The sequence below is a fragment of the Necator americanus genome, chromosome II (assembly GCF_031761385.1).
Source record: "Necator americanus strain Aroian chromosome II, whole genome shotgun sequence".
NCBI lineage: Eukaryota > Metazoa > Nematoda > Chromadorea > Rhabditida > Ancylostomatidae > Necator > Necator americanus.
The window spans coordinates 32,490,124-32,511,322 of record NC_087372.1 but is presented as its reverse complement, the minus strand read 5'-3'; the positions used below and the strand labels follow the sequence as shown (position 1 = coordinate 32,511,322).

Genomic DNA, 21,199 nt, shown 5'->3' with positions numbered 1-21,199 from the left:
CGATTGTTCATCGTTCAACGAAAACCACTGCAGCATCTCCATTATTTGGCGCGGATACCTGATTTGACTACCTGATTTGAAAAAAAAAAAAAACTGCAACTGTTTTTTCTGCTTCTCATTCTTTGACACTTTCTGCCCAATAAAAATATATGCATTTGGATTGGATGTGTGTGTGTTGCGACTTCAGTTATTACGCGGCATATTTGAATCCATCTTCATGTTCTCGCATTGATTTCTCCCCTTGTGGATCTGCCATGATATTTTATTTTTTTTCTCGTCCGCGTTTTGTAAAGAATTCCTATTCCTGCATGAACATTTTACTCTTTCCATAATTTTACTAGAATAGCAAGAAAACTTAGCTGGCTGCAGATATCGTCAAAATGTCAAATCTACCAAAGAAAATCGACAAAATTAATGTACGGGTAGCCGTCAGAGTTAGGTAAGTGATAATGGCGTCGCTGAAAAGGTGAAGAATTTCAGTGATTGAGTAAATCGCATGTTCAGGCCGATGAGTGATACTGAGAGGGCAGATAATGCTACGTCTATTGTAAAAGTTGAAGAGAAGAAAATGAAGGTTGCGTGCAAATTGAAGACCTTTTCTGCTTTTGATAAGGTATGCGAAGAATTCTTTGCGTGGAGAGAATAAAATAATTCTTGTCTATTATCAGCCAATACAGTACTCTATTGAAATACTACTTCTGTCTATTATTAACTGAGCTTTGACCAGTCGAAAAGTGTATTGGTTTTGCGTTGTTGAAATCTATTTTGTTGCTTGATATCTTTCCAACATTGACCTATGAATTAATTTGACTTTTCGAACTTTTTTCGACCGCTTGGGTTCCCAAAATTGATGTCTGTATTGTGAGATGGGTGGATTTCATGTACTACTAATAAGAATTGCTACTGCGATCAGTTTATGAGGATTTCTCTCATTTATACTGCTATAAAACTATGCTATGCGTCTTGCCTTTTGCACTTGAGAACACTACGATGTTGACTTCTTAATTGGTCTAGACGAATGTTTTGGGGCGAACGAAGGCTATTTCTATTCAAAAACTGACCACAAATTGTTTGCTGTTTGAACACACCAACACGCGTCTGATTTTGCTCTGGCACACTGATAATGCAAATTCTCTCAGGCTATTAAATCCATAACATTTTTGCTCCCACCAAGGCTATACGTAGTTGACTGAGGTTGACTTTAGAATCCAAAAAAGCAATCCTCTCGTCTGTTCTAAGCCTAAGATGCTCGGTGAAAACCGAGCTCGGCGGAAATGCGCAGCTATCTCCGGGTTCTTCCCGGCGGTATGCGGCGCGTCGCTAGACAGTGAGTATCAGAGATGGTATTCACGCTGCAAGTAGCAGTTCAATCAGTATAGCCAACGAAACGGAGCAGTTACTGCTTTGTCTTGGAGCTGCGCATGGTCTTCTTTGTAAGTCGTGTGTACACTTGACATAATAGGTTCTGCTCGTTAACGTTTCGTTCATTTGGTGGGTAGAAAAACTGCAACTGGCAAATTTTGGACAGATTTTGTATCTGTACAATAAGCTGAGTTGCTACATTTATAGACACTGTACTTACTATACTCGTATTGGGAAATTCTTTCCACTTTTTGCTTTTCAACGTTCTACTTTATCATTTCTCAAAGTTAGTAGTGGTCAACAAAAATAAAATTTTGGGCGACCTGGATAGGTGCGAGAAATCCAAAATAAGACACAAGATGAGAGTGCATGGCGGCGAGGTAGCTTTTCATCAAGACCTATGGAGGTTTTGATCAGCTAGATACTGATGGTTTCGATCAGGTGGTACTGATTAGGCGTTAACAGCCCAATCAGAATCAGCAGACCAATTCTATCACATTGTGTTCTCGCCTATAACACTCCGACTCTGCTACTGAGGCACGCGATAGAGCCTTCACTTTTGGACTGTTGGCGAAGGGACCCCCTTCACTTGCGAAGGGTCTAGCTCCTCCTATCGCGCCTATATACGGAAGTATAAATACATCAATTTGTGCTTTTTGGTTCTTGGTTTCTGCTGTAATATCTCATGGAACAGTAATTTGTCCTGGTTAAGGCATTTGCGATGATACTTTACAAGTTTTCTGACTTTTCGGACTCCGATGAAGGCGCCGACGCCGAAATTTTGGCTTTAAAATGAAAAGTGTACGCAATATTTGCACTTACTTCACATATATTATCGACAATGTGCACATGGGGTTCTCGACAGCAAGTGTTCCTCGACTTGATGTAACTTTTTTGAATCACAATATTTACTTTCTATGGACAAAATATATCCGTTTTTGGACTTCATAGGAAATAACATTGCAAAGTTCGAAGGTGGATTTACTTGAATTTTTCATGGTAACTCCACAGCTAGTAGCGGTAATAAGTAAACTTCAACATTGCTCAGGTTTATGGACCATCAACCACACAAGAGCGGGTTTATGCGGAAATGGTCTCTCCTCAAGTCGAGCGTGTTCTTGCTGGCTATAATTGCACCCTTTTCGCGTGGGTTTTCGAGTCTTCTTATATTGTCCCATGTTTTGTGTTTTGTGCTGGCTTGATTGAATAGTTCTAGATATGGGCAAACTGGAACTGGAAAGACGTATACTATGGAAGGTGGTTCTGGTGAAAGAGGTTCATATAAAGATGATCCGACTACTGGTATCATCCCGAGAGCAGTCGAGCACATTTTTGAAGAACTGGAGAAATCGGTGATTTCGGGGTTTTTTTTATCAAGCACCAGAGTGTTTATTATTGGCATACTTGCCGTAGGATCTTTTAGAATACTGATGAATACAGTGTTCGAGTCAGTTATCTCGAGCTTTATAACGAAGAATTGTATGACCTGCTAGCACCGACATCGGATGATCGTGAACGACTGAGGATATTTGATGATCCATCGAAAAAGGTCTATTTCTGTGATTCAAACTTCCAAAGAACTTAAATAACATCAGACAAACTTTCTAGGGGATGGTTGTGATATCTGGCGCTGAGGAAATACCTGTGAAGAATCGTGGTGAGGTGTATCGACTTCTGAAGACAGGTGCAGAGAAGCGAATGACAGCAGCTACTTTGATGAATATGAATTCTAGGTTTGTGTTACTACGCTTGCTGGTTTTTTTTTTCGCTGAATATCCGAACATTTTACTATCTCACGTTCTATTGAATCAAAACTTATATTGATATTTACTTAGCTGGGTATTTGCAGCTGCTTTGGTTTGCTTGCTTTTTTTTGTTTTTTATTCAGATTTTCCAGTAAAGGTTCGTGTTGTCCACGGAAGAATGTCTTTACGTGCTCAGCAGATGAGATTTTTTTTTGAAAAGATCTGCTTAGTTGCACAGTTTGGTGCACGGTTTCCTTCTCTAAATTCTTAGGGAACTACGATGTTCTCTTCATAGCCTTTTCTTCTTTAACTTTTAATCTCTTTTAAAACTTCTTCTTTTAACTTTGTTTTTTGACAAACAATAGTTACCAGGCTCAAAACCACAGCAGCTTCTCTTTCAGAGAGATAATTCTTTGCAAAATAACAAACTGACGGCTATTGTACGCAAAATTCTAATAGCCGTAGTGAGAAGCCGTTTCTGAAGTAGATCTGAGCTAAACGTTCGAATAGTATTATGGTACCTACATTTTACAGCTCATTATCATATTTTACTGCTTTACAAGAACTCGAAATCCTAGAGTTTTCATTAAAAGTACGTTATTTAGCCGTTCGCATTCAATATTCACCGTGAATGTTGTTGTTAGAGAAAATACTGTAAATGGAGAGGAGCTCGTTAAGCAGGTTAGTGTTTACCTTTTTTCATTCAAAAAGTCTCGTAAAACTTAACAAGTTCACTGTCTAACTAGTTACAAATAACTTTAGATTACTTTTTCACCAACATTGAACTGTTCATAAACGATATATCTTGTGCATTCAATTCATTTGACCTATTTGCTTTCTATTGGATTGCTTACAAAAATTCTGTTTATTATTCCTTTCATGGAGTACACATGCGCAGTGTATAAGATGTTTTAGGGGAAGTTGAATCTCGTAGATCTGGCTGGATCTGAACACATTGGAAGATCCGGCGCTGAAGGGAAGAGAGCGAAAGAAGCAGGTTGGAAACCGTGCTGTCCTTCTCACAAATGTTTAGTGCTAAAAAGCTAGAAAACCAGTAGTGCCGAAAAATTTTTTTAAAGGTAACATCAATCAGTCTCTCCTGACTCTGGGAAGAGTCATAACGGCACTAACAACATCAGCTCCCCATGTTCCATACAGGTAATTACTGATTTTAAAGGCTTTCCGTTTATCAATTTTATTTATTTTTTCTTTGCAGAGAGTCTAAACTCACACGTCTTCTCCAGGACAGTTTAGGTGGGGCAACAATAACATCTATTATCGCAACGCTCTCACCTGCCTCCACGAATTACGAGGTTTCGATTAGATGTTTTCTTATCTGATTCGTTTCATGCTTATCATCATCATAATAGGAAACAATATCCACACTTGAATATGCGGCAAGAGCAAAATCCATCAGAAACCACCCCGAATGCAATCAGAAGCTTTCTAGAAAGGCTTTGCTCAAGGTATGTGCCTGTTTTTGTGCGCGCAAATGTCAACGTTAAAAGCGAAAATTTCAGGAATATAACGAAGAAATAGAACAGCTTCGACGAGACCTGCGTTCTGCCCGTGAGAAGAATGGAATATTCCTTAGTCAGGAAAGCTACCAGTTAGTGTTCATCCTACTTTCGAAGTGCAATTTTCGTTCAAAATGCGATACTATTTGCAGAGGTATGGAAAAAGAAATTGCTGAAAAGACGGAGCTGTTAACCGAGTTGGAAGGACAACTTGATGGAGCGATTGGAAAACTTCAGAAGGTCTGCTATGTAATTGGCCGTTTTGTTTATTCCTCTTTGTATTCCTAATGCTCTTCTTTCAATCAAAAAAATTATCAGGGTTTGAAACCTTCTTGCGAAACTTTCCTATGGGTTTGACATGTTGATATTGTAATGAGCTTTGCGATACAATACTTTGACATTCAAGAAACTATGATTTTTTCCAGTTCATTGAGGATCAAGAAATCATGGATGAGCAATACCGGCAACTTTACCACCGTAACAAGAGATTAGAGTCTAAGTTGGAGCAACGGGTTAATGAGCTGGACGAGACCAAGAAGGTGAGGATAGTTCACTACACTTTTGACGTTTGTAATTCCGTACAGTTTTATTTAGGATTTGGCTAAAACCACAGGTCTTCTTAATTCAACTAAAGGCGCACTTGACCAAGTGCACAATATTGCAAAAAAGTTATCTGAAACGTTGAAAGAGGTGAGTTGAATTTCCTCTTAGTTGTTATTTCCATGAAAAGTGTTTTTACAACAACCACACTCTTTGCAGACAAGACACGTAGTTTATGATCAGCAATTTGAAATGGAGGATTGGTGGAATAAGGAAGAATTGCTTCTTCAGTTGAATTCACAGAACAGGCAACTTGCAGTTGCTACTCGTTGCAAGGTGAGATTTCTGTGTCTAGGCGTCTGTTCTCTATATCTTCACAAAAGTTCATACATGTACAGGTTATTCCTACAATTAACAACTGTTGTGAGGCGTTATCTGGACATCTTTCTACAAGTGCGGATCTTCGCAACGAAATAAACAAGCAAATTGGTGAGGCATACAAAAGTATCTAATTATTCTGCGAATGATTGTGTTCGTAGTCCTACAAAATCCACTCAGTTTTCTTGTCTCGTTTTTTTTTTTTTGTCTTTTTCATGAGATTACGTCACGAACTTGTTGAAGACACTAATTATTGCTATCATAATAGTTCTATAAATCAAATCTAACGCATCTATGACCGTGTAGCTGGAATGAGCTCACATTGTCCTTACGCTTTTTTTTCTCCTTCCTTTCTTTTTTTTTTTTTTTGAGGAAGTGTTAACCTGTCCTACAATTGACAAACTATTATAATTTGCATATTTCATACTCCAGCAATCTTGTAATTTTGTAGCTTGTCCCAAGCTGACTACAGCTTAGAATACGGTCTTGGATGTTGTCATGAAGCTAAAGTTGCTGGGATCTCTCCAATAATAGGATGAGGTAGACGTGTAACTCACGAATAAGTACGTGATATGCTAGATTTACCCTGGTTGTAAGAGAGGTGTGAAACAACCCCTATGATCCCGTTTCCCCAACGATGCAACTTATTACGTGGTAAAATGCTAGCAACTCCATCGTTGTCTAATGTAAGCCCTCCAATTAACATGGTTGGGTCTGCAGCAAAAACTGCTTCACAACTGTAGGTGCTTTGCAGGTTGCCTTCGTTCTATTTCCCATAATAGGTTGCAGGTTATGGGAAAAAGGGCCACACAAGGTATTGTGTAGGCTTTTCTGTTGATTTACTAGAAAGAGTTCAGCTTGATCACTCATAAGCTACGCTCCTAGTCTTAACTCTTCGCGAAAAGATGCCGACATCGTTTATTTCGCGATGCGATGCCTAAAAAATCACTTCGATATTTTTGCTGCAGAGACCGATTTGTCGGAAGCGAGCGGTTATCTCGACCAGGCTGAAGTGGACCTTCGTAGAGCTGATAGTACATTCCAAAGAAAAATTGCTGAAGTGGAGAATCAATGCCAGTCAGCTGTTTCAAGAACAGTTGGTTACTGTGATGAGTTTGACGTGGTAATGAAAGAGAATATGGTGAGTCTGCAGTTTGTTTCAGCTTCAGCTAACTTAAATTGGCTAACTCACTTTAACCCAGAACACCGCCATTTCAATGACGGAAGAGATCTCACAGTTGTCAGCGAACATGAAAAATGAAGCTGCAAATTTATCGAAAATATTCGAAGAACTGAGAAAGGAGTCCCAATCCATGGTGAGTTTCGCCATATTCTGCACAACTACTAGAATAATTGAACACTATAATATACTTCTACAAATATAAATAATGTACTACTAGAATATTTGCTGCAGTGTGGAGAGCTCATTCACGTGACATTTCTAAAGCCTAATATAACGTGATAAAACTTTTGTCTCTATGGATTAAACAGATTTGAACCTTCGTAGGTTCCTCATTTTTCTGGTTCTGTTGCTTATTTTGAGTCTAAGAAATATGTTAATCGTACAGAGGATTGATTATATCAGTGAAATTTTGTCTTAAAATGTCCGTCTTATTACTATCTGACTCCAGCTCTTTTAATTTTACGATATTTACTTGAAGAATAATTCAGTTGACGCGAAGACGAGAAATGATAGAAGAAGATCGTTCCCATCGGGCAGTTAATGTCCCTGCATTGCGAAAACAACAAGAGAGGACATCTAAAGTAGGCCCCTTTTTTTAGTTAACCTGTTTTAGTCTTTTGGAACTCTTTCAGATAGTTGAATTGGCGCATGCGATCGTCACCGAATGTAATCAGTACCAACAAGAAAACTGCAGCATCTTGGATGCGTAAGTTTTGCATCTAATTTTGTTGTGATGACTGCTGTTTGCGCAGGAATTATTTTTTCAAAACCTTACTTGTACGTTGTAATATTTATAATAGGATGTCAAAGCATTTCTATAATGGAATAAGTTTTATTCAATGATAGACGGGTGTGGCGGACTCGGCAAGTGGTTCGTCGTAGTCGCATGGTCGGTAGTCCGAGACCGCCCCAGTGCCAAGTCCTTCATCCCTCCGTGGTCGATAAATCGGTACCAGACCTGTCTCAGAGGATAAAAACATTGATTTGATCATCGGCCCCCCATTGTATAGGACAACATGCGTTCCAAAACCTTAACCATTACGAACTGCAGTAGGACGCGTTGGCGCACCCCAAGTGGATTGATACGCCAGTTACTTTATTCTTGTATTCTATCCATTCAATCGTTGAGCTCTCAAGTGGATAAGACAAATGATAATGCCACTCTAGAAACATGAATTTTCTATTCATTTTCTGTCCAACAAGTGGCGTATTACTCATGCGCAGAGTTTAAAAAACCATCATCAGAGAGAATTTTTCTGCCGTGCACTATTTCTACAGAACTTTCCAATTTGTCATATTTATATTCAACAACAGAACTCTTTTACGCAGTAGACTAGCAGTTCCCCTACTCCCATATCGCTATGAATAAAAATTAACTGAATAGAAATCATTCAATCTAATAAAGCTAGGCGAACAACTTTATAACAGCATCTTCACTTGAATTGTGCATCGTTGGGTGTCATAAGTACGTTGCTCGAAATTTGGGGATTCTGGCATACCATCTCTGGATTGGATTTTTCCAATAGTTCGGTGTATGCTGACCAATTTTTCTGAAAAGATTATCAAGCATACCTAAGCATGATAAGCAATAAATCTTCTTAAGGATGGAATCTCACGATCAAGACGTGTTTGAGAAGAACATAACAGACCTGGAGACATGGGAATCTGCCTTCCAAGGCCTAGAAGACGTAGCTATGGAAGCTCTTAGTGCTATGAACGAAACCAATTCCAGAACAGCTGATCTTAGTAGTTCAAGGAAGTATGTATTTCTATGACTCACGGCTCTGTTTCTACAACTGCAACAACCGTCTGTTCAGATTTTCCATCCCTTGCGTTCTCAAAGAGACTGCTTCTACTGCCTCTCAACTCAACAAAAGTGTTAAGGTTCAGAAAATTATTACAGAGATAATAATTTCCCTGTTTTATACCTTCGAATTTCTCTTACTTTGTTTTTTTAGAAAGAAACTGACACGTTCATGGCAGGGATACAATCCCTAAACAAGTCTAGTTACGATGATGTCAAGAATTTTATGATTTCTATTGGACAGTATTGTAATGAACTCAGGAATCTTACTTGTGAGACCGAAAATAAACGATTGGTTACCCAGAAAGAAGAGGTAGATTTGTGCGCAAATATGTTGATCATCTGAAAATCTTATGAAGTAGTTTAAAACAGGCAAATCGGGAGCAGAATATAGTACAAACTGTGAGAGATCACCTTGGAAATATCAACGAGTATGTAACATCCATGACAGATGAGCACTGGCTTCATCCTCAAAGTTCAGGTAGTTTTCCTTTTTTATCTTTGTTCTGTTAATGTGGGCGTTTTATTTACTTTTGCATTTTGCTAGTTGTTTTTTTTTTCCCAGAGTGATTAACTTGTTTCCATTTTTTGTAGTTTCCATAAACCACCCGAAATTATCCTATCCACTGATGCTATGTTGTGAAGTAATTCCTTTTACCTTCTCTTTTGTCTACTCGAAAACTTTTTAAGCTTGCAGCTGTACAATATGATTTAAAGAATGCCTTTTTGAGGATCAGTTGCACATTTGGTCTTCATCCTAAATGTACTTGTGTCGAGTAATGGAGAGCGAATTTATTTTTCACTTTTTTGAAAGCCAAACATCCTGTTCATTTGATTTTACGGAAGGACTCAAGACTTTCTTTGACCTTCTCGCTTTTTCTTTCTCTCTGCTTTCTGCTTCTTCTCCATGTTGCTTTTATTCCCACTAATTTTCATATCACGCTCAAATGCTTGCTCTTGCTTAAAAAAAACATTTTGTTGGGTATCGTTATTCTTATTCCTTTCCCACCATTTGTTGATTTGGATGCGCCTGATTTTTGATGACACTTGGAAAAGAACATGAATGTATTCGTTATTGGTATTCAATGTAGTTTGATTTCTAGTTTTCACTGAAGCTGGAATATCCCCACTAATCAATTTGTGACCATTTATGCTAATTTTGCCACATCTACTGGTGACATTCCCGATGCCTAGATTTGATGTTCTCAATCTTTATGAACTAAGGGTTGTATTTCTGAAAAAGATAAGAATGAGCTGTTTAATGCAATTTAATTCCTGGAATGACGTTTTCTGTCCAAGTGCACAAAGTTTTTTTCTTCCAAAATTTGCATTTTTTTTATGCTTTCAGAAATATTCCCTTCCAGGTAAAACACCAAAGAAAGTCCATCGTCAAGTAGCCAGCGACGATGATATACCTCGAGTTCCAAAGATGAGGAAAATCCTAGAATCTAATGGTTTTTATACGGAGGTGTCTTTTTTCGTCACGAGGTAATTTCGGTTCTCATCGGTTAAGCTAATTCTCTCCTAGACACCTCGAAAATCGTCGTTCCGTACACGGGAATCACTTCTGGAGGTGCAAAACATCTGTCTATCACCCGATACGCTAGCCGCAAATAGAAAGGCTCGCTTGGAGGACATTTCAGAGGTTGCTTGCTTCTTTCTTTCTTTTTCATATCTAGTTATTATTTGTTTTTAAAGGAGAGCGGCAATACAACCACTACTAATCGATCCAGCGAGAAATCCAAATTTGACTTAGAAAACTGATATTCGAGAAAGTAGTACTAATATTTCCATTTATGTGTACTCACTATTCTTTTTTTCTCATCCTTTCCTTTCGTCATTTTTATGTTCGTTTCACTAGCAGATGGTTTTTAAAAGTTTCATCTCGTTATCGACGTGCGTCGTTGGCCGGTTTATCTAGATAGTTTAACGTTACAACTTAGTTGAAGCATTCTATAGATTTGGTCTTACTCGCCTTTATGTTCGATTGTAACTTTTGTTTCTGATCTCAAATTCTTCACAGGTCACGTGCTGACCATTTTCTGCACGCTTTGGTTTAGCTGATGAGAACGCCTTAAAGCACAAAGCGGAAAGAGTGAAGAAAATATATTTGAAATGAAATGAAGAAGGAATTGCTATTAGCTCATTGTTCTTTTACAAACATAACATTCTTCAATCGATATAGCTTTTGCCTGATATGATGTTGAATTCCGTCATGAAAATGTAAACAAACTTCAGCCTAAAATAAGCAGTACCTCTGCAGTGTCCACACAACCAGTCAGCTGTCGATGTTTCCCATTTTCTTCGCTTGATGTGATTCAAAGTACAAAAAATGTATCGATTATAAATAAATGTATTATAAATTCTCCTGCTCTCAATATGCGTTAGCTCCCATTAATTAGAGTCAGCAAAATTATGAACTATTTTTAGCTACAAACATGCAGTGTTGATTCCAAATTTTTTCTAATTTTACTTTTTGTTGCAGATTTTGGTCAATCTGAAAATCTCATGAAACACTACATTGGCCATGCTATTGACTTGTGAAACATTTTATAATATAGCGTGAACTCTTTCATTCACGCGTCTGCCAACTTCATAAGTAAAGCGGCGTTAAACTAGGCCAAGTCAGTTACAAAACGCTATAAATTCGCGAAATTCGCAATATTTCAGGCTCAGGCTTCTTTCGTTTTATTTTTGCTAGAGTTATCTAACAACACCCTTTAAATGTATACATATTTTCTGTAGTACAAACGAATTCTTTCTCTTCGTTAAACATACGTTCCGTTCTTTGTCCAGAATTCTCGAATTTCCACTTGCGATCATTTGATTGATTTGTTGATCAGAGAACCTTCCTACGTACTTTGTCGAATAATTATCAGCTGCGAAAACTGCAGGTTACTGTTTTTTAAGGTATTCGAGCCCACATAGTCGTTACTAACACAGTCCAGAAATAGGAGGGAAATATTCTATTATTATTCACTTTTCAGCGAAACGTAAAATTTTCAACTTTATGGAGCGACTTCTAGAACGCTTTCAAGATCGAATTAGGCTCTTTTTGTAACAATTAAGCTCCCAAATTGACGACAGGTTACGGGACGAAACCTGTCCGGATTGGTAGGTCGGCCTTTTTTTCTGGTGCCAGCGCTAAATTTTGTATTTTAATTTCCACGGAGATTGTGAGCCTTGGTGGTAACCTTATACATACGTATAATATATGTACACATTTAAATCGTCTCATATTCCCTCTACATCAGCTGGCCGGCAAGCTCTTAGAGCTCTGAAGGAAAAGGAACTCGTTTATCGACACCCAGTTGACACGGAAACCGATTCGTAATTGCAAATTTGCTTATTCACATGAGTGTTACGTCGTGAATACAGCTGTTGAACTATTTTTGTCATCTTAAGTTGGACCGGACACGATACTAAGGTTTTATTTTAGCTACGGCAAGTTTCGGACTCCTTCATACCCTGAAAAGGTGAAATTGATCGGATTTATCCGATCATGCGCACTATCCGCCCACACAAAGAAAATTCCAAAACATCATAGAAATTTATATAGAGGCTAAAGTTTGAAAGGTGGATCGTTTCGCCTCTACCAAGACGATCCACTTTAGATTAGCCTCTTTTGAGGGTCCTCAGCAGGGAAAGGAGGCTAATCCAAAATAAGCATTAAAAAATAAATAGTAATTATAGTAGTAGTATTAAAAATAAAGAATAGTAATAAGTAGTAAAATACAACATACAAATAAGAATAGTAATACATGAGAACAATGAACGTAAGAAAGTTTGCTGTTGTGCCTCATAGCTAGAAGTGGAAGCGTCGACAGTACCCTGGGACTTTCCCGCCGCTACTGTGGATACCCGCGATGAGATGACTAGCGCGATCAAGTAGATCGAACTATAGATTCGATAAAAAGGAAGTTCGATAGCTCGGATCTCAATCTCACTTAATCCCTCCCAGAGGGAAGGTGGGCGCCAACGCCTCATCCCGTCCGGTCGGCCCCCGACGGGGGCCGATTGATTGTCGTCGTGGCCAGTCCTCGACGCTCGCATTCAACGCAACCGCACTCTACCGAGCTGCGTATGTCTAGTTTCGGCAATTTTCCTTGCAGATCCTGTTGAAAGTGATGTTATTTGGTGCTGTCAACAATTAAAACTATCCTTTTTCTACTAGAAATGTTTCGTAAAGAATTATAACACTTTTTCCGTGAGAATTATTCTAACATGCAGATCATCTATCCATAAAGATGGATTTGAGCGCTTTAAAAGTACCATTTCCCATTCTTAAGCCGGAATACACTAAATTGTAAATAAATAATAATTAAAATACTACCATCACATGCATGATGCTTTCCATGACGATCCCTGTTTCGATTTTCGGCTACTACTCATCTCAGAGGACGTGGCGATCGTTAGATCGAGATAACCCAGAACATTTCTATGTCGCCGAAGCAATTTTTCGGTATCCAAGTATTTGACGAATCTCAGCTGCCTCTCCTTGAACGTGATATTTTTTCTCTCGTATATGAAATTCTGCGCCTTTGTTCCATCGGAAAGGAGATCAATTACTCTTGTTTCTTTCTTCCATTTGACGTGGAATCCATTGGAAATGTGGATCGATGTAGATGTTATGTAATGTTTCGTTAGACTTTTTCTGAGGGAACTAATTTCCATAGAGACAGTAGATTTTCGCAAAGTTATCCTTAAGAATTGGAGTTTCCAGTCAATTGTTGCTTGTTTACGATTTACAACTTCATTTGCTTTTATCTCAGCAAAAATTCGTCCATTTTCATTTCAAGTCTGCAACCGAAAGGTAAGTTAAGTAGGTTAAAGTGCTTACTGTGAATAGTATGTATATTTTTGTACTTATCTTCGGCTTTAGTTTAAAAAAGAAAGCAAGAACACAGATTTTACTTTAGTGTTCTTCGAACATTAAGGTGTATTCGTACAAAAAGAGATCACATGTGTTCTATGTGACTTTAAACTTACGGGCGTTCCCTGGGAATTATGCTTTACATCATGCATTAATTTCTCAATAGAAGCTGTCTGCTGGATGGCATGTGACTTAATGCATAAATAGAACAAGTAGTGCTATGTTCTCGTTCGTCAATTCACGTTCACTTTTCAATTTGATGACGTGGCGATGGTTTTTCCACTTTCTTTGAAACAATACTGCATAGAAAGTGTTTTTTCGTTGACAGTTTATAATTTACGCACTTATTGCTGTGATAGGTTCGGTTCGCAGCGGATTTGCATCGTAATCCGATTCCAGACGGACACTCCATTGTTTTGCTGTTGCAGGTGTTCGAGTGAGAGCAGACGACCTACGTGATGAGGTCGATCCTCGGTGCATTTCTTATAGCCGTCATTGCTTTTGCAGACGATAAGTCATTCTGTGAAAAGAAATGTGGTGAAAAATATACAGATGAAGAATTACGTGTGAGTGATTTGCTTAAAACGCTTTAAATTTGTCTCTTTTTCTATATCGTAGCTTCTCCTTTGTGAGGAAAACATCTAAAAATCAGATATAAAATTAATTGACTGACTTTTTGCTAGAGGGATGACCGCTGTGGTCGATGATTGCAGAATAAACAATCATATTTTGTAAACAACATGTTGTTTTAAACAGAAAGAATCTCAGGGTAACTGTTTTAAAATAAACTTCTTATCTAATCAATACTTGCTTTCATATCTCGCCATATCAGAGTCTGTTGAAAGTTGCAGGCTATCTATCTGCTTTATCGCATTAACTACTGATTAATGGTTCGGCAATTGAGCGACTTTTTCAGAACGCTTGCGTTGTCGGTTGCGGCGGTCGCGCATCGATCTCGGAGGGTCCGTTTTCATTCGTTGACTGTTATAGAAATTGCGACAACAAGTTTAGTAAGGGTAATGAAACTAAGGAAGTATCAGAGACGCATGCTGCCTGCTCCTATGCATGCTCTCTCCCTGTGAGCAGAAGCGTTTTTGTGAGTTTTTTTATTCGATTACTCCATTTCTTTGCTTGATTCACCTTATTGGTTTACCACTCACATTTTTTCCATAACAGATGTCTGTGAACTACGCCAATGGGGAGAAGCCAGTCGTGAAAATAGTCCGCAAAGAAGGCGATGAAGTGAGCACTTCCATCGATCGTGCACCACTCACTGGCGATGTTGATGTGGATCGTTTCGTTGCGAATATCCTCGGAGATATGAACAGTCATCTTCTTTCATTCCGCAATCCCTTCAATCCTTCTCCTTCCCAGGATATCAATACTTCTCGGTATATTCTTGAACATAAAAGATTCCCATTACTCCAATTACACAGAAATGTAAATGTCTGAATTTGAAGTGACATGATGATGGGCCCCCATCATGGTCAGATGATGGCTGTGCACGACCGAATGAACGAAATGTTAGCGGCTTTCTCGAGACAATTCTTCGATGGGATTCGACGTCAGATGCACCGTCAACACCACCTCGCTATGCATAGACCAGCTGGTCACGAAAACATTGCTCATATGGGTGAAAGGACATTCTTTAATTTGTTCTTTAACAGATATTTGAAAAACTGTTTTAACGCAGGAAGATCTAGGGTGAACTAAATTGGAAATGTTTCGAAGTTTCATGCAGTTGAAAATTAGGTCACTGCTACGTTGGTCCATTGTCTTTTTTGTGATATACAAGCTATGAGTCACTATAGCAGAGCTAGAATAACCATTATTTAAACCGTGAACGAAGGATTATAGTGAATAGGTGTACGTTTTTAAATTCAGTCTCAATTGCACACTCCTGTATTCAGGTCCTGAGATTGGGAACATGATGTCGAATGGAGACCCTATAATCATCACTCATCCTCTATCTGGATTTGAAGAAGATGAGGCGAAAGTACGACCAATTAAAGGTATGCAGAGTAATGATGCCGCTCGACGAGCTACTAGTTGGTCGCATTTTTTTTCAGTTGTACGCTACCAAATGACAACGAACCACCCGCCATCAGTGTTCTACTGGATCATGATCGTGTTTGGAATTGGAGCACTACTCTTAACGCTTTACGCATCTGTTATCTTTTTCCGCGTAATGCGCTCTGCAGCGTACAGAAGGATTTCGGTGCGTGTTTTTTTTTTTCGTTTTTCTTATCTTTTCCTCTTTTTCGGTTCGTGATTGGACTTCGAATACCCATGTTTCCTTCTTAAAGACTTAGATAGGCCATTTCAAGCTGCCTGTTTAGATTCAATCTTGTCATAGATTTGCTTTCTATTTCACTTACAATTACACATAACTATGTTTTGCAAAGGATTAAAAGAATATAATTGCTTAAATTATTGGTCATTAGAACTCCACTACACTTTTCTTTTAGATTAGCCTTCCGCGCAAAGCGGAATCATCGGCACTAAAGGAACTATGTACATTAGTTTAAACGCCTTTTTAAAGTTTCGAGTTAAAAGTTCTGATTCAATTTACATGATTTACTGAGTGGTTTTGAACAGCTCAAGGTTTTAGTGATTCGATTTTTTATGTTGTAAACACCTTCATAATGATAGCATTGGAGGAAATTTAGCTTAATATAAGGTTTCACAGAAATTCTATCAACTAGTGCGCATATTACTCTTTTTTCCAACGGAAGGTACCCAAATTGGATATTTCATCCACGAATTGGTACTGCGTCACAATGTGAAGCAGTTGTGATCTATTGGGTTCAAATGAGAAAGATATGTGCTCCAACCTTTTGCTGAGAAATAATGGGGTAATTCTACTCTTTTTGCGCGAGCATTGCATTCTTAACACTGCAGCGTGTGCACTGAAGCGTATTGAAATGTAAATACCCTATTTTGAACAAAGTTCGTTTTTAAAACCTTGTCACTTTGTTCTTTGTTCGAATATAGGTTGCACAGTTGCGAGAACTGTTCGGTTAGGCAGAAGTAGCTGCTCCGCTTAACAGACTACTTACTATTACGGAATAATCATACATTACCCTCAACTACACGGAGGCTACGATACCACGAAAATGGAAATTTACCTATCCTCAAACATACTAAGTTCTACCTATGAAATTAGTGTTTGCCAGTGTTGTTTGTAAACAAGAATTACAAACAACAATAATATAGTTGAGTCAGTGGAAACTGCAGAGACATCGGCATTAAAATATGAACTTTGTGTTCGAGTTTTAGGGATCCCCCACCAATTCTAGTAGTTCTGTCAAAACCAAGAAGAATTCTAAAGAATATCAACTTTTATCTAAAACTGAGGTTCTGTTTTCTTTCAGTGAGATGTGATCTTCAAAGAACATTTGTGATCAACGTTTCTGAAGTAATTCCATTTAGGGTGATGCACCAGGAAGACGCCCGGCGGCACCACCTGCCCCAGGTGCGATTCCAGTTAAGAAGGTACCTCTGGACGGCTGGGTAGAACACAGCGAGCCAGCCGGAGTTCCACCGCCTGCTTACGATCAGGTAAGCTATTTTACGATCTTCACGATACCAGTCATGATGTTATTTGGATATTTGGAGCCGAACTTTCCTGTATGAAGTATGAATGAGTGCTCAGTCTCAATATAAATTTTTGTTATACTGTGCAACTCTCTGCTGCATTTTGTAGCCTTTTAAAATATACCTTTAAGGGCATCAGTTATAGTTCTTCTTCCATTGGCCGGCAAGGAAAATGAGGATAGAAGTTGATTGTTACTTGCTGAAATGATAGAATCCTTCTTTTCTCATTTTAGGTAGAATAAGCTCTTCTTGTGAGGAAGAGTACTACATTTTTGTCATTGTGCCAGTTTTTTTTTTTTTTTTTTGTTTGGAAATTGAACGGCAACTATTGCTGTTTGAAACTACAACAACAAAATTGGATCTCGAAGTATCCAGATTTCCATAGCAAGTCAATTTTGATACACTACCGAATTAGTGTGTACTGAAACGAACAAAATTGGGTTTTGGACAAAGTGACAGATGTGCAACACTGTTATATTGTACCATAAAGGCAACGTTTGGGGAAATCTTCAAAGTTGCGTTCTGTCCACGCTAAATTGGATTCGTAACGTAGTTTACATGTATCTCACTGTAAGTGCAAGGAATTCCTCATTAGATCCGTGAATTATATGTATAATAAACACCAAAGACCTCAGCCCATCGAACTCTGTACACTCATTTGCGAAACTTCGGAAAATGAAATTTATTATTCGTATGGGAATGAGAGCAATGACATGTTCCACAGACTTAACGTCGCTAATTTTGATGATGTGGTGAAGGCCGTCGCCATCAACGATTTATTTCCGGTAAGTGCAAGAGGGATCGCTCTGTAAATCCATGCAGTGATCTTGTTACAACGAACAAAATAGCAAAAAATATGATGAAGATTCTATATATCTGTATTTAATTATTAATTTCATTCTTTGCTGATTCAAATCAAGATGGGGCAGCACGCATCTGTTATCTTTTTCCGCGTAATGCGCTCTGCAGCGTACAGAAGGATTTCGGTGCGTGTTTTTTTTTTCGTTTTTCTTATCTTTTCCTCTTTTTCGGTTCGTGATTGGACTTCGAATACCCATGTTTCCTTCTTAAAGACTTAGATAGGCCATTTCAAGCTGCCTGTTTAGATTCAATCTTGTCATAGATTTGCTTTCTATTTCACTTACAATTACACATAACTATGTTTTGCAAAGGATTAAAAGAATATAATTGCTTAAATTATTGGTCATTAGAACTCCACTACACTTTTCTTTTAGATTAGCCTTCCGCGCAAAGCGGAATCATCGGCACTAAAGGAACTATGTACATTAGTTTAAACGCCTTTTTAAAGTTTCGAGTTAAAAGTTCTGATTCAATTTACATGATTTACTGAGTGGTTTTGAACAGCTCAAGGTTTTAGTGATTCGATTTTTTATGTTGTAAACACCTTCATAATGATAGCATTGGAGGAAATTTAGCTTAATATAAGGTTTCACAGAAATTCTATCAACTAGTGCGCATATTACTCTTTTTTCCAACGGAAGGTACCCAAATTGGATATTTCATCCACGAATTGGTACTGCGTCACAATGTGAAGCAGTTGTGATCTATTGGGTTCAAATGAGAAAGATATGTGCTCCAACCTTTTGCTGAGAAATAATGGGGTAATTCTACTCTTTTTGCGCGAGCATTGCATTCTTAACACTGCAGCGTGTGCACTGAAGCGTATTGAAATGTAAATACCCTATTTTGAACAAAGTTCGTTTTTAAAACCTTGTCACTTTGTTCTTTGTTCGAATATAGGTTGCACAGTTGCGAGAACTGTTCGGTTAGGCAGAAGTAGCTGCTCCGCTTAACAGACTACTTACTATTACGGAATAATCATACATTACCCTCAACTACACGGAGGCTACGATACCACGAAAATGGAAATTTACCTATCCTCAAACATACTAAGTTCTACCTATGAAATTAGTGTTTGCCAGTGTTGTTTGTAAACAAGAATTACAAACAACAATAATATAGTTGAGTCAGTGGAAACTGCAGAGACATCGGCATTAAAATATGAACTTTGTGTTCGAGTTTTAGGGATCCCCCACCAATTCTAGTAGTTCTGTCAAAACCAAGAAGAATTCTAAAGAATATCAACTTTTATCTAAAACTGAGGTTCTGTTTTCTTTCAGTGAGATGTGATCTTCAAAGAACATTTGTGATCAACGTTTCTGAAGTAATTCCATTTAGGGTGATGCACCAGGAAGACGCCCGGCGGCACCACCTGCCCCAGGTGCGATTCCAGTTAAGAAGGTACCTCTGGACGGCTGGGTAGAACACAGCGAGCCAGCCGGAGTTCCACCGCCTGCTTACGATCAGGTAAGCTATTTTACGATCTTCACGATACCAGTCATGATGTTATTTGGATATTTGGAGCCGAACTTTCCTGTATGAAGTATGAATGAGTGCTCAGTCTCAATATAAATTTTTGTTATACTGTGCAACTCTCTGCTGCATTTTGTAGCCTTTTAAAATATACCTTTAAGGGCATCAGTTATAGTTCTTCTTCCATTGGCCGGCAAGGAAAATGAGGATAGAAGTTGATTGTTACTTGCTGAAATGATAGAATCCTTCTTTTCTCATTTTAGGTAGAATAAGCTCTTCTTGTGAGGAAGAGTACTACATTTTTGTCATTGTGCCAGTTTTTTTTTTTTTTTTTGTTTGGAAATTGAACGGCAACTATTGCTGTTTGAAACTACAACAACAAAATTGGATCTCGAAGTATCCAGATTTCCATAGCAAGTCAATTTTGATACACTACCGAATTAGTGTGTACTGAAACGAACAAAATTGGGTTTTGGACAAAGTGACAGATGTGCAACACTGTTATATTGTACCATAAAGGCAACGTTTGGGGAAATCTTCAAAGTTGCGTTCTGTCCACGCTAAATTGGATTCGTAACGTAGTTTACATGTATCTCACTGTAAGTGCAAGGAATTCCTCATTAGATCCGTGAATTATATGTATAATAAACACCAAAGACCTCAGCCCATCGAACTCTGTACACTCATTTGCGAAACTTCGGAAAATGAAATTTATTATTCGTATGGGAATGAGAGCAATGACATGTTCCACAGACTTAACGTCGCTAATTTTGATGATGTGGTGAAGGCCGTCGCCATCAACGATTTATTTCCGGTAAGTGCAAGAGGGATCGCTCTGTAAATCCATGCAGTGATCTTGTTACAACGAACAAAATAGCAAAAAATATGATGAAGATTCTATATATCTGTATTTAATTATTAATTTCATTCTTTGCTGATTCAAATCAAGATGGGGCAGCCAGATTATAAGTTTTCAATCCTAAAACAGTATTTTATACGTATCTTTCTGATCTTTGTGTGAAGAAATCGTAGCAGCAGAATCCAAACTGTTATACAACGTTGATTCTCGACGTGATCTAGCTCCACTGTGTTCTACTGGGTATTGATATGAAAGAATTTCTTCCTTGACTACAATAAATATTTCTTCGCTTGTGTTCTACTTCAATGTGTTGCGTTTTAGGTCTCTATCCATTCCATTCACAAGCAGAAAATTCCCGATCCGGCGGAGCAACCACTGAGCGAAGCGGGAACAATTTCCCCGAATGCTAGTAATGAGCAAAAATAAGTGCAGTCCGTCATATTACCAGCGACTACATTTTTTCTCTTCTGTTTCTGGTAACCTTGAAAGTGTTGTATCTTCAAAAATCTATCTATCCAGTATTCGCATCTCGTGTACGTGGTAGTGCTTTCTGTGTTCACTCGTAGTTGTCCAAATATGTTTGCTTGGACTGGTGGTCTATTTATTTCATGTTCTGTTATCATGTGACACTAGTCGTTAGTGGATTGTATCTGTACGTTACAGAGTGATCACAAAACATGTGTAGATCATAATACTAGATATCTTTTAAAACGGTTGTATTGGTACATGTATAAATATAGCAGGATTATGTGTGTTCTTCTAAGCAGGTCAGTGATAGCCCAATACTTCACAGTTAACAGAGATTTCATCGATGTTCAGCAGATGAGGTCTGCATTTGCGGAAATGATAAGGATATGTAACAAATATTTTGATCATTTCTGACCCATCACTTTAGAAAGTAGCTATGGTGGGTTTTCGAAAAGCACTTAGCTGTTGGAAGGAAATTTTGCGTTCTTTTAAAATGATACTGCTTAAGCGAGCGATTAGGTTTGCGTTTTTATGTCAGA

At 38.3% G+C, this 21,199-nt stretch overlaps 2 protein-coding genes across 4 annotated transcripts; both read left to right on the top strand.

The window, feature by feature from the left end:
- Positions 1-380: 380 nt before the first annotated feature.
- On the top strand, positions 381-10,293 carry RB195_020180 (uncharacterized protein; the record flags this gene model as incomplete). Its single annotated transcript, XM_064188373.1, has 28 exons — positions 381-439; positions 505-613; positions 2,411-2,508; positions 2,579-2,714; positions 2,786-2,911; positions 2,971-3,095; positions 3,713-3,788; positions 4,023-4,104; positions 4,187-4,265; positions 4,324-4,420; positions 4,478-4,573; positions 4,628-4,716; positions 4,777-4,864; positions 5,050-5,163; positions 5,219-5,314; positions 5,384-5,500; positions 5,563-5,653; positions 6,511-6,683; positions 6,745-6,858; positions 7,214-7,306; positions 7,358-7,431; positions 8,329-8,484; positions 8,543-8,609; positions 8,684-8,842; positions 8,902-9,010; positions 9,894-9,997; positions 10,058-10,174; positions 10,228-10,293. The coding sequence occupies 28 exons, from the start codon at positions 381-383 to the stop codon at positions 10,291-10,293; spliced, it is 2,910 nt and encodes a 969-aa protein (XP_064044254.1).
- A 3,567-nt stretch (positions 10,294-13,860) lies between these two features.
- On the top strand, positions 13,861-20,618 carry RB195_020179 (uncharacterized protein; the record flags this gene model as incomplete). Of its 3 annotated transcripts, XM_064188370.1 has the most annotated exons (10): positions 13,861-13,968; positions 14,319-14,498; positions 14,579-14,793; positions 14,863-15,035; positions 15,313-15,414; positions 15,472-15,620; positions 16,835-16,963; positions 17,920-17,985; positions 19,199-19,327; positions 20,514-20,618. In XM_064188370.1, 10 exons carry the CDS (start codon positions 13,861-13,863, stop codon positions 20,616-20,618), a joined length of 1,356 nt encoding a protein of 451 aa, XP_064044253.1. The 3 variants fall into 3 exon arrangements, with proteins under 3 accessions (XP_064044253.1, XP_064044252.1, XP_064044251.1); XM_064188372.1 differs by lacking the exon at positions 17,920-17,985; XM_064188371.1 differs by lacking the exons at positions 17,920-17,985; positions 19,199-19,327.
- Positions 20,619-21,199: the final 581 nt, after the last annotated feature.